This window comes from Acipenser ruthenus, chromosome 11 (genome assembly GCF_902713425.1).
Source record: "Acipenser ruthenus chromosome 11, fAciRut3.2 maternal haplotype, whole genome shotgun sequence".
Classification (NCBI taxonomy): domain Eukaryota; kingdom Metazoa; phylum Chordata; class Actinopteri; order Acipenseriformes; family Acipenseridae; genus Acipenser; species Acipenser ruthenus.
Window position 1 is genome coordinate 25,319,804 of NC_081199.1, and position 17,788 is coordinate 25,337,591.

A 17,788-nucleotide genomic window follows, 5' to 3' on the forward strand; every position below is an offset into this window, starting at 1 on the left:
GCCTGGATAGCCAGCCCCTCCCAATCCAAATCACCTCATGTTTACACAGCACACTCGGCAGAGCTATTCAAATGGACTGGGAGAACCACCCTGTCCATTTGAATATGGTGTCCTCGGCTCACCGCGCACCAGCGACCCCTGTGGTCTGACCGGGTGCCTGCAGGCTTGCCTGTAAGCTGCGTTGTCCTCAGTCACCAAATTCCAAATTGGGGAGAAAATGATTTAAAAAAAAAAAAAAAAAAAAATTTGGCGACTACTAAATTTATAAAAAAAAATATATATATATAATAAATTTGTCATTTTTTCTCATTTTAAGTAACGGCTGGTGGTGGTGGCATTTCCACAGAGAACTGAAAGAATGCCTGCTAGGCACAGCCTCAGCATTGTGGAGCATTCAATCAAATTATGGAGTCATTCTGACTCATTCGAGAATACATTATGAGCAAGGCCTGTGTGTTAATGATACACTGTAGTCTATTACGATTACTGAAAGAGTGGGTAGCCACATTACTTTTTTGAGTTGAGTCTTTCTCTTACATAGGAACATAGACTGGGGTGAAAGCATCATTTCAGGACCCCAAATGTATTGACTTCACAAAGACAAAATGTTAGTATTTATGACAAATTAACTTACAGTATCAGGGTTTCTGTTTTTTGGTTGTTTGGAGGCCAGAGCTTTTACGGTGAAGTATAATACTTGGCCATACCAAGCTTTATCACAATTAGGGAAGAGGTTCTGCAGATGTAGCTACCGTACAGGTGTAGAGCCTTTTGGGTAATAAAATTACTTCTAACAAGAAACGTTCAACATAAAAAAAGTCTGATGAATGAAGTAAACCGAGTCAAAACTGATGCGTCCTTCATGGATAAGGGTAGTACACCACTCCCTCTACTGGCGACAGCTGGAATATCCAACTGTGACGAAATAATGAATTCTTAAACGTCTACATAGCACAAACGTATGCTGAATTAATACATATTGTTTAAACTTTGCGAAAAAGCTCTACCAAGATGGTGTCAAAGCAGGAACATTTATAACAGATTGAGAGGTTGTAAAAAAGACTTGAATACTTGGAGGGCAACTCTACAGTGTTGTACCTCAGCTGAGGTCTTAAAAGAGTAATAACACTTATTAAAAATAAAGATTTACACTAAATAATGATAATGGGGGCAGCAGTAAAAAATAAGGTATTTTAAAACTTTAAGTATTTGTGAATATGGTGCCCTGGCACTACAATGTAGTCAGGCACAGTGCCAGCTTCCCTTCACAGCTCTGTGATTGCATCTCAGTCCTGACCTCAACTCCTCCTGCCATTCAGTCCTGGGGCTCTCTCAAATAGAAAGGGGCAACTGTGGCAAATGACATGGAATAATGTCAAGTGGGTGCTAGGTTGAGACCCCCAGGTTTATTTCAGTGGGTAATACTACCTGCTCAATGGTGAGGGGGGAGCAGATCACCTCCCCACGCAGAATCATGGATCTCTGAGTCAGCACCTCCGATAACTGGAAAGAGTCCAGCCCCAGCAGCTCACTCACATTGCTCAGCACTGCACACACACACACACACACACACACAGAGAGAGAGAGAGAGAGAGAGAAATGATAACATTGTGCGATTTTTTGATGTGCCATTTTTTAGAAAGCCATTTGTTTAAATTGTTTTGCCAGGATAACCCCTTTGAGGAGATGCCATCTTGTTTATAGTGCTGTCCTGAGAGCCAATAAAGGGTCAGAAGATCTCAAAGTCCTTTGCAACATACACCTTTGAAGTTCAGTTTGTAAACTTTGTACAGTACATGTGTTCAAGTCAAAGACACAAATAGAGAATAGCTTACTTCATTATTTCATAGAAATGGTATGACTCCAACTGTATACCTTTTTATAGTTACTACTTTATTATTTTATGATCTGTGAGAATCAAACACATTTACACTGTTGCGCGCTCTTGGAAATAACGGAAAGGTGTGAGCTTGGTAAAAATACAGGTGCCCGTATTTTGCTGGCAGTAAAAAAAAAAAATCAGACTGGGCCTCCTTGCCTGCTTTAGTGGTGATTTGCGCCCCACCAGCCATCATGAACTCGATGTTGCCCATCTGTAGGACCCCCGAGAGCAGCTTGAAGACGTCTCGAATTTCCTCCTCGCTGAACTCCATCACCTTCAGCGCAGCCTGCCAGAGGAACCACAGAGCAGAGTGAAGGGCAGCTATTAGACACAACAACTCAACACACACCTGACCGACTCCTCTGTGCATTGAAATGAACTATTTGCACTTCAACTTCTGAAACAAGTGACTGTTGATGTTTCAGCACTAAGTAACTTAGCAGAAAGTAAACAAAATCTAGATATGTTGTTTCATTACTCATATTTAAATATATATCACAGGGTTATAGGGTACATGCCGATTTTCAACCCAGTCACAAAGCCCCACGTGGGGTGAAGGTCATCTTGTATCATACAGCAGCCTACACGAGATTCTATTTATAGTAAAATAAGAATAATTTAAACAGGTTAATGTGATGTCATCTCCATCTGATACAAAGAAATGCCAGGTGGCTGTATCGCTATTATACTATATATTGTACATTTGTCTAGATCTATGTCAGTATATTAGATACTGAAACCATACAGTTAATCTTTCTGTAGACTTACTTTACAACAATACAAACCTGCCTAAAATACAAGGTAGGCCCACTCAAAACCAGTAAACTAGTATCGTACATGCCCATATAAATGTGTTAACACAATGAACTGTTCCAAACAGATTGCTTTTGCAATAGACAGCAATTTTAAATATGCTGCCGATTGCTTCTGGTGAGTCTTGGTTGTGATCACTGCATGAAGATAATGAAGGCCACCACCGCAGGAGAGGGCAGCAACAGAACAGCATGCTCTTAGAGAATGTAGAGGCGTGGGGTCCTGGCTGGGGAAACGCTTCTTGCTGCTGCACATAGGAAGGTGAAGAGATGGCTCACCATGACACAGTTGAATAGCTGTGTGTCATCCAAGCTCTTGTCCTTCACACACCCTGACTGCCTCAAGTAGTAGTAAGATTCTGGATCAGACAGGAAATACGACTCTGGAAAGGGAAGAGGGGGCAAATGAAAAGGGGATTGTATAGGCGACTTCAAACATGATAGTTATGAGAACCACTGCAATGTCTTTTCAATACTAAGAAATAATATTTACCAAGGACATTTTTTTCACCTGTCCTGTAATTTTGTACCCGGTTAGGCCATTAGAGAACACACTGTGACTTGGGTTAGTAAACGCTTATTGTGATTTGGGCTGGTAAAAGGTTATTGTGATTTGGGCTGGTAAAAGGTTATTGTGATTTGGGTTGGTAAAAGGTTATTGTGATTTGGGCTGGTAAAAGGTTATTGTGATTTGGGCTGGTAAAAGGTTATTGTGATTTGGGCTGGTGAAAGGTTACTGTGATTTGGGCTGGTAAAAGGTTATTGTGATTTGGGCTGGTAAAAGGTTATTGTGATTTGGGTTGGTAAAAGGTTATTGTGATTTGGGTTGGTAAAAGGTTACTGGGATTGTGTATAACATGTGTGTAAAATTAAAAAAAAAACACCCTAAAATATACACCAAATATGAAAAATATAAACCTTACACAGTACCCATAGTGCTGTAAAATATACTAAAGACAACATCTGTCGTTCTATGCATTTGACACTATACCACTGACAATTCAATAGAGTCAAATCGCCTAAGGAATCACTTTAAAAGGAGTGCTAACTAATGCATTTACAATCAGTCAGTACGTTTACATGACAAAGCGTTTTCCGAAAACTAATGTTTTCGGAAAACTGAATTAGAAAACCAATTTTCTTAAAACGTCACTTTTCTGTGTTTACATGATTAACGATAGAAAGTCTAATTATAATTCAACTGTATACATGGATTGAAGTTTTCGGAAAACGCAGGATATTTTCGCATGCAAAGTACTGTAGTAGTCTAAGTACGATTTGAACAGACCGGACATTTCTGCGATAGAACGGAGACCAATCCAATATAGTGCTTTATCAAAGTGTCAGGTCTTAAATTCAAAGATTACTATCCTATACTTCTATTCAGATTCCCCACAATGTGCAATCAACCTTTCCAACAGCTCATTCTGTTCTTATTACCAGTTTCTTTTGCAGACATTATTTTAAATTATCACGCCATTTTAAAGCTGGAAAACATTTTCTGTTTCAGTATGGTCTATTAACAAATACGTAATGAGTTTACTTTATCCCTAACTAGACAAATGGATCCATGCAGACTCACTACAGATTGATATTATTTTCTCTGTTTTCTAAAACCACGCGCAGAATGAAGGTCAAAGTTTGCACATGTGCAGTACGCTATTGGAATAAGTTTTCATTAAAAAGTGCGTTTACATGATATACATTTTGTTAGTTTTCGGAATTTAATCGGAAATTTCTAGGTGCTGTTTTCCAAAAACTGACTTTCGGAATATTCAGATACATTTTCCGAAAACTGTGTTTACATGACTTTTGATATCGGAATTAGTTTTCGGAAAACTTAGTTTTCCAAAAAATATCGGAATTCTTATGCTCATGTAAACGCACTGACTGACATTTCCTTACTACTTAATGGCTTACTCGGAATTATCACTGCCCCCACCCTTTCCTCCCTTTCGTTACGCTGAGAATATTACCTTTTTTTTTTTTTTTTTTTTTTTACATTTATTCATGATATGCAAATATTTCAAATACAACACTACAGATCAACTGTTGCAGCTAGACCACTGGAGAGAGTCTGAACTACAACACATGAAGCCATTAGGTACCAGGAAGCAGTGATAACTTATCTGTAGTGCTGCGTGAAAAATTATAATATATTCCAAATTGAAGTATAAAATACAAGCAAAGAACCAAACGATCTTCAACAGAAGAAAAGATGAGCCAGTGATAACACTGCAGGTGCTAATAGGAGGCAAGTAAACCTTGACTAGTCTCCTGTAAGCACACCCCAGCTCTGCAGCGTGTAGCTGTGCTGCTCACCTTTCTGTTCCTGGCTGGACCCGGCCAGCAGTGCATAGAAGATGTGATAGTTCCGTTCGCCAGGATTCTGTCGCACCACCCGGTTCTGAAAATCAAAGCAAGCGGTTAGCAGCGCTTTGCGTTGTTTGTATTCAGTGTTTGGACTTCATCCATTTCGGTAAAATTTTTACAGCACAGTGTCCATTGTCATCATTTTGCACGTATAGAACATACCCACCGTGAGAGAACTGAAAGATTTGTATACTTAATAAGCAAAGGAAATATGTGCTGTCCAGCCAAATGGAGTATGGAGCAGGAGAAGCAAGTTTACCTTTTCAAGTAGATCTGTAATAAAAAGTTAAGGAATCAATTAAAATAATAATCCTGGTAAATAAAAGTCTATGCAGATACAATATAGAATGATACAGAACACACACATTAGCAAAATCCCTAGTTGTATTTTATACATTTTTTCTTACACAAAGTACAACAGAATGTCTATGGACCACATTCTGCAAACTAATATAGGGGCTTGTAGGAAACAAGTTACAAGCATTGGCACAGTCCTGGGAGGTTAAATTGGATATCGTAGCAACATATAAAATGTTGCCTAGAACGTAGATAAATCGTTCTTTATCCAGCTTTTCTATTAGTCACAGCGAGTGAACGACAGGTCTAGTGTGGCCCGGGTCTATGAAACACAGAAAAAAAGACTCCTTACTTAACATTAGTGCACATCATTAAACCAGCACACATAATTCAACATGACTGGCTTGGGATAGGCCTGAGTGGCAGGGTTTAAGGTACACTCACGTTGAAACTGACAAAACAAACTGCAGCCAGTGCCATTGTCCATCACCTTTCAGAAGCCCTGATAATCAATACAAAACACCTGGAGCTTGTACAGATAGAAAGGATACAGTCAAAGATGCAGCCTCCTTGGATGCTTCCGTTCTGAGAGAAGTGCAGCTGGATGAACTTTCCGAAGCGGCTCGAGTTGTTGTTGTAAACAGTTTTTGCGTTCCCGAAAGCCTCCATTATGGGACTAGAGAGGAAATTAACGATTTAATGAATGACTTTGTAGCTTGGTTTATTAGAATGGTGCTCCCATTCTTTTGGTATCGAGATCTACGCAACAGCTCCTACCTGCGTACTTAATTGGAACTACTTTATTACACAGAGTAGCAGGATTTGTGTTAAATCTCCCATCATTGTGAGGTTTACAATGGGCTGCAGTGGTAGGGAAAGGCATGCTCCGCCCAGCTCTCCAGAACTCATACCTGCTTTCTACAATGGCCTGCTCCACATGGGTGCTCTTCTCCGATGCAGGTACCCCTGTCGAGTTCTGGCTCATTACCGATAGAAACTTCAGCAGCAGCTTCGTGCTTTCAGTCTTCCCAGCACCACTCTCTCCACTGACCGAAAACAAAGAGCAACGAAATGAATCACAAAACCAAGAAAGGAGCAAGTTTAGGCAGTTGGACAACCGGTTAAAACCGACTGAATCCAATATATTATTGTACAAAAGGCGTACTTTGATAATGTTTATGACTTAAGTACTCATGAAACATCGGAGACAATAGGCCCAATTTTCCACCAAGCTGTGATAAGGATTGAATTACACCAGCGTGAAGAGCTTTGAGGTGAAGCTCTTATGCTGCCTGTTGGCACAGTCCTGGGTGGCAGTGTCTCTCACCTTTTCATAAGCACTGAAATACACAATACACAAAAGACACGGGCAGTGCTGTATCGCACTCAAATCACTCAACCCAATGTGTCCAAGGCTGCTGGTATAACAGATATAGATCCCGACAGGATTGAGAGAGCACTGGTGTCTGTTGTGGGAAGGCCATTCATCAAACAGATATAGAAACAGGATCACTTCTCTTAATTACAGGGCTGACACTCGCTCTAGTTAATAATCAATGGGAGCATGTTTGATCCGGGGAGAACACACTGTAGCAGCATTAATGGGAGATGCCCAGGATCCTCAGAGTCAATAAACATAAGGCAGCCGGACAGACAGGCAGACAGACGCCACTGGCTCAGGGCTCCAGCCTGGCAATATTCACAACTCCTTACACACATCTGTTAATCCCTGTCATTGATCTCTCCAGGGTCATGTACTGTAGAATAGGGATGAATTAACCCTTCGCTAAATGCCAGTGCTAAACACAGCACATTCCTAAAGCCTAAATACCATCTATTACTGTATTAGACTGTCATCATGGGAGTTACGCATCACAGAACGATTCATTTTCTCATTTCAGAATCATTTACTAACATTTCTTAATATTACAGCTAAAGCAAACACAGAAAAAAATCACTGGAAAACATGTTTAGAGTGTACAAAGCCTAGATTAAATCAAAGTTATGGCACTGCATTAGCCATTATCAAATATAGCTATGGTGGCACCATACGTTTTGATTTAATCCAGGCCCTGGGGTCACTGTAGTACCTGATGAGGACACACTGGCTGTCATGTCTCTTCCAGAGACAGCTGTAACACTCGTTAGCGACTGCGAAGATGTGTGGCGGGAGCTCCCCCATGTGGTGCTGGCTGTAAAGTTCGACAGCAGAGGAATCGTACAGCCTGCAGATCTGCTTGTATGGGTTGACAGCAGTCAGGATTGAGCCGATGTTTGTCTGAGAGAGGAGAGCGTGAGAACAAGATCAGCCTTCATCCAAAGCAGGCTGGCAAACCTTTTAAAAACACAAAACACTGGAATGACACACACCAAACTTCTATTTATTCTTCAGTATATTAACTGAATTAAATGGGATATTGCATACCAAAGTCTTCAGTGAAGAGTCAGGGCCAAAACAATATGAACACAACGGCTACAGTGCACTGCACTGCAGCAGGAATTTTAGAGAAAGTCTTCCCAATTATGACTACTACAATCTGTATTGAGGTGCAATATATTAGTAATAATGGTTCAATCCTTCACTGACAGTTGTGAAACACTAGGGGGCAGCAGTGCATTTTTCCCCACTAAATAACCTCACAACAGACATTTTTATATTTTATTGTGCATTTGATTCATGTATTTAATTAAATACATTTCAAAATGCCAAGTCCAGCAATAACCATCTCTGTGTGAAGTCATTGCACGCCCAGCACTGTGCAATACTGCCGATGATCAGTTGCTCTGGTTTAATTTTTATTTGATTCCAGCATCTTCTACCGTTCCTACAAGTGCTGATGAAGATTAAGGATTAGCATCCAGTTTGGTTTCTACATCTTAAAATATGACACAACCTGGAGGGCTTACGGTTCTGCAGATTATTTTGTGTATTGCTTTATCTTAAGCTGCATTCCTACTGCAATGAAATCTACATAGGCTGGACAAAAAGGGCCAAGCTCTGCAGTTACTTAGTGTAGATAGCTTTAAGCAAAAGCGAGATAGTGTGGCATATTTCTATATTAAGGGTACTTTCAATAAGAAATGACTGGATAGAATTCAGTGCACTGCCAATTGAGCAACAGCAGCATTCTTCATTAAAACCAGAAGGTGGCAGTATAACCAGAGTGGGCCGCAGTGAGTCTGTGTCCCTGTTCTGATGAGGGGACATAAAGACACAGTATGTATTTGTACAAGTCCGCCCCAGGGAGCAGGCAGCTTTATGCACATCCATTTCGTGGGAAAAAAAGCCTTTATAATGAGCAGTTTAGGTCAGTTGACAGGATTAGGTAGTGCTGTTTGCTTACAAGCGCCATGGGATCTCTATTGTCATCATCACAGCAGATGGGACTCTGGGTTAACTCGTATTTTATATAGAGGGGATACTCCATGGACGCTCACAGATCACAGATCAGTAGGACTTAAGATCGTTCTGTTTTGCAGACTTTATTTACACTTCGATTCAGGTGAAGGCAAGGCTAGAAGTTGACTTCTTGCATTATAGGTACTAGGATCCCACCTGCCGCTAAACGCAAACCGTGTGGGGTTAGGCGAGATCCAATTGCTTGTAACAGACAGTTAGTGCTGTGACAGGATAAATAGACTTCACAGAAAGAAGAAAAAAAATCAGCAGGGAAATAGGAAAATGTTAATATGCTAATGAGGGATACATTTTTTTCTGTTTTTTTTGGTTGTTACCATTTTAGAAATACTAAAAGGAACTAAATAAATGTAATGAAACTTTGACAAGAAATATTTTTCAATTTCTTCAGCACAGCATGTTCTAGTCAAAACGTTTGTCAGTAAGTAGTAACAAAATAAAAATGAAATATTGTAGAAGAGCAAAATGAAGCTTCTTTTAAAGCTGGGTGTCCAATCGCGGTTCTGGAGAGTCATTCCACCCCTGGTTTAACAGGTAAAATGAGATCATTCACTACTTCAGCATCTGGATGGAGGTTAAATTGGTTCAATTAAACAATTTAGAACAGGGCTGGAACAAAGACCAGACGTGGAAAGGCCAACTTTAAACACCCCTGTTCTAAAGGGCTAAAGAGTCTGTATGCAGGGCTATTGTAGAGCTTTGCTGAATGAAAAGCACGGAGCATTGTTAACAAAAAACACATTGCCTTTAATGTGTCCTGTGTTGCAACAATATTTTTCAACATAAACATGGTTTGATATTTTTATTCACATATCATACTCTGGAGAGTTCAACAGGAGAGAGACCATTTCTCTTAAACATTTCAGTGTGTCCAGATTATTTTCCCCCCAGTAACGACGCTTGTTTTCTATTCCTAAGACACCACTCATTACAATCAGAGCACCAGCATTGTTGCAGGAGGCAAGCAAGTAGAAGTTGAAAAACGTTTTTAAATGACCCATGTTGTGTGAATACAAAGATCAAACCAACAAGGTGGGTTACAGCAAAGGTAAAGCCATTTGTTTGTTGTAACGCTGCAGGGCTGTTTCCTGTGATTCGGTGTCATGCCTCACATAGATCTTGTCCTGTCGGTAGCGCAGGTGCAGGTTGTGCATGATGGCTGCCTCGTGGAGCTCTGTCAGAGTAGACATGTCCTCCACTCCTTCCACACTGGTCTGGTGCATGGGGAACACCTTCTCCCTGGACACAGACGACAGCTCCAAGCAGTGCACCTGCGAGAGGACCAAGAGCACACCGGTTATAACAAAACACAGCCAATATTAAAGGTTTATTGTAACAATCAATTAACAGCAATACATCTGACAATCAGCTCAGGCCAACAGTGAGTCACAAGGCAGAGTTTGGCTTTTCACAAACATTACTTAGGAGATAGTCACTTGCATTTGTTTGTATGCACTATTTGTTATTTTAAAAACTAGTGTCTTGCGTATTCTCATTCTGGGGGGAGGGGAACGGACGGACATATTTCAGAGTATGTGGATAAGTTACAATCCAATAAACTGTGGAAAGGAATAACCTCTTTTCATTAATCACATTTGCAAGCCTTTGATCTCCAGCTGATGTATCTACAGCAACCAACAAAAAGCACATAATGGATTCCCCCATCAAGATTTCTTAAACAGACAATTGCGGTTTTGAAAGGCAGGTGTAAATCGATAGAACTGGAGACACAAATTCTCTACTTCTCAGGCTCTAGTTGGGAGGGTCTGCTTAAGTTCTGCGTCCTCTGTGGGAAGGAGATGGTAATGCATGTCCATATAAAATGTATAGTGCATTTTACTATTTTCTTGAATATTGTATGAGAAATAACCAAAAATGTAATAAAACAGTGTTATTGCATAAGAAAAACAGGGTCCTTTTTAAATGTGTATCTACAAATGGCATAAATAGTTTTTGTTTATCCCTCCCCGATTTTAATGATTTTTAACAGTCATTCTAAAATGGTTCAGAAGTCTATTGCTCCTATATTATTATTATTATTATTATTATTATTATTATTATTATTATTATTATTAGTTTATTTAGCAGATGCCTTTATCCAAGGCGACTTACAGAGACTAGGGTGTGTGAACTATGCATCAGCTGCAGAATCTCTTACAACTACGTCTCGCCCGAAAGACTGAGCACAACGAGGCTAAGTGACTTGCTCAGGGTCACACAATGAGTCAGTGGTTGAGGTGGGATTTGAACCGGGGACTTCCTGGTTTCAAGCATTTTACTTTAACCACTGGACCACACAGCCTCCTTAAGACGGTTATTAAGACGGTTTCGACCTTTGTTCCAACCATTACAAGTTATCGATTATATGCTACCTTTTAAACTGGAATAGTCTACCAGGACCAGAGTAGGGCAACCCTATTTCAAAGCATCCACTTTGACACATGCATTATTATTATTATTATTATTATTATTATTATTATTATTATTTATTTATTTCTTAGTAGACGCCCTTATCCAGGGCGACTTACAATCGTAAGCAAATACATTTCAAGAGTTACAATACAAGTAATACAATAAGAGCAAGAAATACAATAACTTTTGTTCAAGCAAAGTACAAGTGTGACAAACCAAAATTCAATAATACAGCAGATAATAGTGATAGTTACATCAGGATATGATTAAATAGTGATAGTTACATCAGGATGTGATTAAATACAAAGTACTACAGGTTAAACACTTGGCAGATTACAGTATTCTGAAGTACAGGATTAAATGCAGTAAAATAGGGGGCATTACATCCATGATGTGAACACAAACCCAGCCGAGCTGTGGGAATTGAAGATCCAGCTGTGAGGTGATCAGTGACTAGCCTCCCCTCCTTTCTCCATGCTAGTTACTGGGATGCAGAGTTCGATTTCACCCTAAATGGAGTCTTGCTTTGAATTGCTGCTTCAGCACACACTGGCTGGCCAGAACCTCCGATAATGGCAGTTAATGGAAAGGCAGAGTTTGCGGGAAAGGTAATTTGAAATTGATTATCCAGGCAGTGACGCTTCGCTCTGATAAAAGGAAGCAACTCCATTAAGAGGAGATCAGAACGGTGACATCACAGCGGTTCATTTTAATATGCTTTTAAACAGACACAAGTGCTCGTTATAAGCTTTGGTTATTGCTGGCTGTGAAAACCACGCTCTAAAATTTGTCTCGAGGGAAACAAAGAAGTTCTGCGTGGTCAGAAAGAGCGGAGGAGCACAGGACCAGACTTGGAGTTTAACTGATGGTATCAGAGGAATTCTACTTTTGGAAATGTAGAATTCATCATTTTTATTGTATGATAACAGTATGGTGATTCATACGTTACATAAAGACAAACTGCCTTAAAAATGACTTGGTATCACATATATATATATATATATATATATATATATATATATATATATATATATATATATATATATATATATATATATATAGATATATAGATATATAGATAGATATATATATATATATATAAAGAACATAAGAAAGTTTACAAACGAGAGGAGGCCATTCAGCCCATCTTGCTCCTTTGGTTGTTAGTAGCTTATTGATCCCAGAATCTCATCAAGCAGCTTCTTGAAGGATCTCAGGGTGTCCGCTTCAACAACATTACTGGGGAGTTAGTTCCAGACCCTCACAATTCTCTGTGTAAAAAAGTGCCTCCTATTTTCTGTTCTGAATGCCCCTTTATGTAATCTCCATTTGTGACCCCTGGTCCTTGTTTCTTTTTTCAGGTCAAAGAAGTCCCCTGGGTCGACATTGTCAATACCTTTTAGGATTTTGAATGTTTGAATCAGATCGCCGCGTAGTCTTCTTTGTGTAAGACTGAATAGATCCAGTTCTTTTAGCCTGTCTGCATACGACATGCTTTTAAAACGCAGGATAATTCTGGTTGCTCTTCTTTGCACTCTTTCTAGAGCAGCAATATCCTTTTTGTAACGAGGTGACCAGAACTGAACACAATATTCTAGGTGAGGTCTTACTAATGCATTGTAAAGTTTTAACATTACTTCCCTTGATTTAAATTCAACACTCCTCACAATATATACGAGCATCTTGTTGGCCTTTTTTATAGCTTCCCCACATTGTCTAGAGGAAGACATTTCTGAGTCAACATAAACTCCGAGGTCTTTTTCATAGTTCCCTTCTTCAATTTCAGTATCTCCCATTAGATATTTATAATGCACATGTTTATTGCCCGCATGTGTCTGCCCAGTTCTGAATGCTGTCTAGATCATTTTGAATGACCTTTGCTGCTGCAACAGTGTGTGCCACTTGTCCTATTTTTGTGTCGAATTTATATATATATATATATATATATATATATATATATATATATATATATTTTTTATATATATATATATATATATATATATATATATATATATATATATATATATATATATATATATATATATATATATATATATATATATATATATATATATATATATATATAATTTCATTGACCTGTGCATTTTAGACATCATACACGCAATGTGATAACTATTATGAATTACAAAAACAAAAAGATTGTAGTCTTGTAGAATTGTGCCATATGTTCTACAATTTTGACAGCTCCTTAACAGAGATTGGTTGATTGGTATGAGATTTATAATACTGTGAATATACAGTTCATAATTTTGCACCATTGCTTTGACCAAACAATAATTCCGTTTTTTTAACCTGGTTAAATAAATAAAAAATAAACCCAAAAGGTAATTAAAAGAAAAATAAAGAAACAATGCTAGCCTTGTAGAATGATTAAAAAGCCTCTCCATTTAAAAGCAGGAGGTCTAATGTAGGCAAATCAGCTAACTGAAGGCTGTTATGAAGAGACAGACCCTTGGGTCCTGCTTCACGGAATTTACACATGCCAGCAGACTGCTCTCTGAATTGCTTTGCCGTAGATAATGTTAATCCTTGCCGTGTGCAAAGTTATTGTTATTTCTTTATTATGATGATTATGATTATGATTATGATTATTATTATTATTTTTATTATTATTATTATTTATTTCTTAGCAGACGCCCTTATCCAGGGCGACTTACAATTGTTACAAGATATCACATTATATTTTTTTACATACAATTACATTATATTTTACATACAATTACCCATTTATACAGTTGGGTTTTTACTGGAGCAATCTAGGTAAAGTACCTTGCTCAAGGGTACAGCAGCAGTGTCCCCCACCTGGGATTAACCACTACTCGACACTGCTGCCCACTTTAGCATTGTTGGGATAATCTGGTTTGTATACCAATACAGAATGCAACGGTATTGAACACTGGTTGGCTTGTTAGTGTGTGACAATTAAATTTAATATCATCCAAGGTGTGTGATCCATCTACAGCAATGGGCTGATTTAATATCAACTTTGTTAAAAAGGGTAGAAACAGGAAACCAAAAAGTAGACATGGTATTTTGTGCAGACACAGAAAGGACATAACTGCTAAAAAGACACATTTCCTTATTTCAGCTTCAGGTAGCACAAAAGGTGGAGAAAAGCGTTTGAGAGTATCAGCTGGAGATGTTCACAGCAGAACAAATTAAAGTGTAGCACTTTCATTTGCTACAAAATGAAATCTTGAAAGGGCAGTCAGTTAAGCATGACAGAAAAACCGGGGATCCCTACGACCAACATGACCTTCTATGAAAAAACAGCCTGGGATTATAGTTTATACGGGGTTTGAAGTGTGCCCTGCCATTGGCCTGACACATGGTCATTCTTTGATTCTAGGTAGCTAACATGTTTGCACATTTTGCCCTAATTTTGTCCTGTAATTTGGCCTGTTCATGCATAGACAGGGCTTCTGAGACCTATTCAACAGACAGGGAGCATGTTGTCTGACATGTTCTGTAACAATACTTTTCTCTATGGTGCATTGGTTTAAGAGTCACTTTATTGCAGGCACCAACTGAGACTCTACAGATAGAGCTTCTGGCATGTTATAAAGTCAGTAAGCAATTTTGCATTCCAATTATAGGGGAATACAACTGTTAAAAAACACACAAGACGTTTCATGTGTTCGTTCTAAAAGATATTTCACAGAGAACAGGACTAAAGGGAACTTTTCAATGCATTCGGGCAGGTTTAGAATAGCTGGGTCTGGAAAACCCAACGACTGGGCCCGTTTCTTACACACCCTCCCTGCCTGCCTGGTGATCTCTCCCTGGTCAAACTCTTTGTTATCCCGATGTGTGACAACTGTCCAATCCCAGGATCATTTTACCTGACTCTTTGTTCCACTTAACTAATCCCATCTGCTGGCCCTGCCTGACAAACAAGGAACACTGTGTTCCAACACCTCCTTTACTATCCGTCCAATAATCGCCCAGCAGGCTAGCCCCATCTTGCTCGCTTACTCCAATGTGATACCGTAGCTCCGGCAAAACTGTGAAACACTAAGTAGACAAGAATATATGCAACAATCACCTTGTCAAAACCATTTCTATTTTTAAATACAAAAACATGCCTAAAACGATCATGACATTCATAATGCTTTTTTTGTGTGGAGTCTTGACGAGTCATTTTTTGTTTAATTGAGAATCACAATATAATGTTTTGTAAGTAGCCATTAAAATATGCATAGAGAGCAGATTTTTGGCATTATTTTTCAGTGAGCTGAAGTTTGAATTAGAAATGCATTCATAAGGCACTCATTCAAGGTAATATCAATATTTCACATCCCTACAGGTGCATTTTCATCCCCTTGACAGCCATTTGGAATCTAGTTTAAACACAAAAATGAATCTAAATCTAAATGAATGCTATACTGGAGTCGTAGCATGTCTATTTTCTCTCGGGTCCTGGTGCAACAGCTTCAGACAGTTTTCAAATCAGCAAGGGCCAATGTTTCACATTTTATAAACAAGAGCCTGAGTTATCACTTATGCTTTTCAACTGCTTGGAAGGGAAACAATTAAAAAAAGCTCACAACAGTAACATGGAATTCCCCCTGTATATTGAAGCAATCTCGGTTAAGGCAGGCTGGCTCATCACACAGGGCGAGACAATCCACACACAGGCGGAGGGCGGGCGCAAACCCAGGACCTCTCGCACTGAAGCCCAGCGCCAATACCGCTGTAAAAAAGAGTCGGCTCCATTGCAAGGAGCGTATATCGGGCGTATGTCTTCGTGTGATTATGTCAATACCAGCCCTGCTGCTGCCTTCCCTCGTGCAAGCTAAAATATTAAAAAAAAAAACAAAAACACAACAAACACACACGCACAATGTCCTCTAAGTGTTATATATCGACCTTTCCGCTTGCTGCAGATTTTAGGACTTTACCTCAAGGGAATAAATTGGATAAATATTTTAAATGATGCCTTTGTGAGTGTGTGTGCATGTGTGTGTGTGTACCAGCAGACCAGTGTGTATAACTAGTATACTGCAGATATGTTCTTGTTTAGCTTTATAAAAGACAGACCCTTGGGTCCTCAGAAAATGTACAAGTAAAAGCCATAAGAGTTATTTTTTATTTTAATACAATGATTTTATTGTTTACTCTCACGGGCTCCCATGGTATGCTACTGCCGTTTCAAAATAAATTACACATGTTTCATTATTTCTAATTTTACATAGTGTAGTATTACAAAGCTTGGGCACAGCTCTGACTGGGACTGAACATAAAACATATATCAAAATGTGGGGCAAAGGACAATAATCCTCAATTTATTTTTTTTGCAGCAAAGAGATTGCAAAGGACCTTTCACTGCTGCAGCAGTAGTACAGTAGGAGGGCTGCAACTATTCAGTTCCTAGAATGACAAGCGGGTTTCAGGGGACGATGCTAACACTGCCTTGGGGACAGAGGCAATGGACAGAGGCCTAATATCGCAGTTCTGATTAGGACTTCTGTTTTTCAGTGCTTTTCCACCTTTCATGTGTTTATTTTCCTTAGAAAAATAAATGGTGTTTACGTGGGCTTTTATTTGAATTGAAGGGAGTTGACCAGTTTATTTTTATTGTTGGTTTCTAGGGTATTTGTAATGGAAGTTTTCAAACACCCTTGAACCTAAGTTTGGTAATTCTCATTGGTTCGTCTGAATAGAGAGGTTAATAATAAGTGTCTGATTGGTTGTTGCTACTCCTGTCGGTGGGGGCAGTTCAGGCAGACTTTCTAGAAGCTTCTCAACAGTTACATGTGGCGCTGTGCCAAAAGGAAACTTATGTCTGTCATACCTCTAAAAGTATATAAAATATAAAAGAGAAATAAACATACACAAACTACCCTTTCTATCTTATTTCAGTTCCCAGTATCCTAGAGATAACGGGCAGGGCTAGTTCTTACCCTCATTGTTCCATCTATAAGCTCTTTGTACTGTTAATGCTGTGTCTAGCCTTATTGAGTTATTTAATGCCATTTAGGCAATACCTTATAAGAAAATAATCCACTACATATTTTATCAGTTACAATCTACTTCAATTCTACTTCGTTTCAGATGTTCAAAATGATAACCACTTAAACATTAGTACCTCATGTTTGCATCTATTATCTGTGTCATTTTTAATAAAAGCCTAGGTGTGTTCATTCTCCCCAAATTTTAAAAGAAAAAAAAACCTAAAATACTCCATCGAGTAATGAAATAAATAAAATGTGCTACTACAAATCAATCACATATATTTGCATAATTCAATTATAGTACAATGATTTCCCCAATGTACTATTTTAGCTCAGAGCTTTATTTTATTATTATATCTAAGACATGAAAACAAATCAATACGACTAAATTAAGGCAAATCTGCAAGTGATTTACTCTCTTCAGACTAAACTGCTGCAAAACATGAGATTTATCCAATAAACCCATGAAGTCATTAAATCCATAAAGTAAAAAATATATATATATTATATACAGTGCCTTGCAAAAGTATTCAGGCCCTTGACCAATTCTCTCATATTACTGAATTACAAATAGTACATTGAAATTTCGATCTGCTTGATATTTTATTTTAAAACACTG

General features: G+C 38.7%; 1 protein-coding gene across 2 annotated transcripts in view; it reads right to left on the reverse strand.

The window, feature by feature from the left end:
* Positions 1-17,788, reverse strand: part of LOC117426922 (unconventional myosin-X-like) — a 108,359-nt gene that overhangs the window by 40,071 nt on the left and 50,500 nt on the right. For both annotated transcript variants that reach the window (XM_059033497.1, XM_059033498.1), the window contains exons 3-11: positions 9,895-10,053; positions 7,455-7,642; positions 6,276-6,410; positions 5,916-6,040; positions 5,327-5,340; positions 5,017-5,101; positions 2,974-3,077; positions 2,039-2,168; positions 1,429-1,547 (exon numbers count right to left, since the gene is read on the reverse strand). In XM_059033497.1, coding sequence (XP_058889480.1) covers positions 1,429-1,547; positions 2,039-2,168; positions 2,974-3,077; positions 5,017-5,101; positions 5,327-5,340; positions 5,916-6,040; positions 6,276-6,410; positions 7,455-7,642; positions 9,895-10,053 — 1,059 coding nt within the window. The remainder of the gene's footprint in view (positions 1-1,428; positions 1,548-2,038; positions 2,169-2,973; positions 3,078-5,016; positions 5,102-5,326; positions 5,341-5,915; positions 6,041-6,275; positions 6,411-7,454; positions 7,643-9,894; positions 10,054-17,788) is intronic.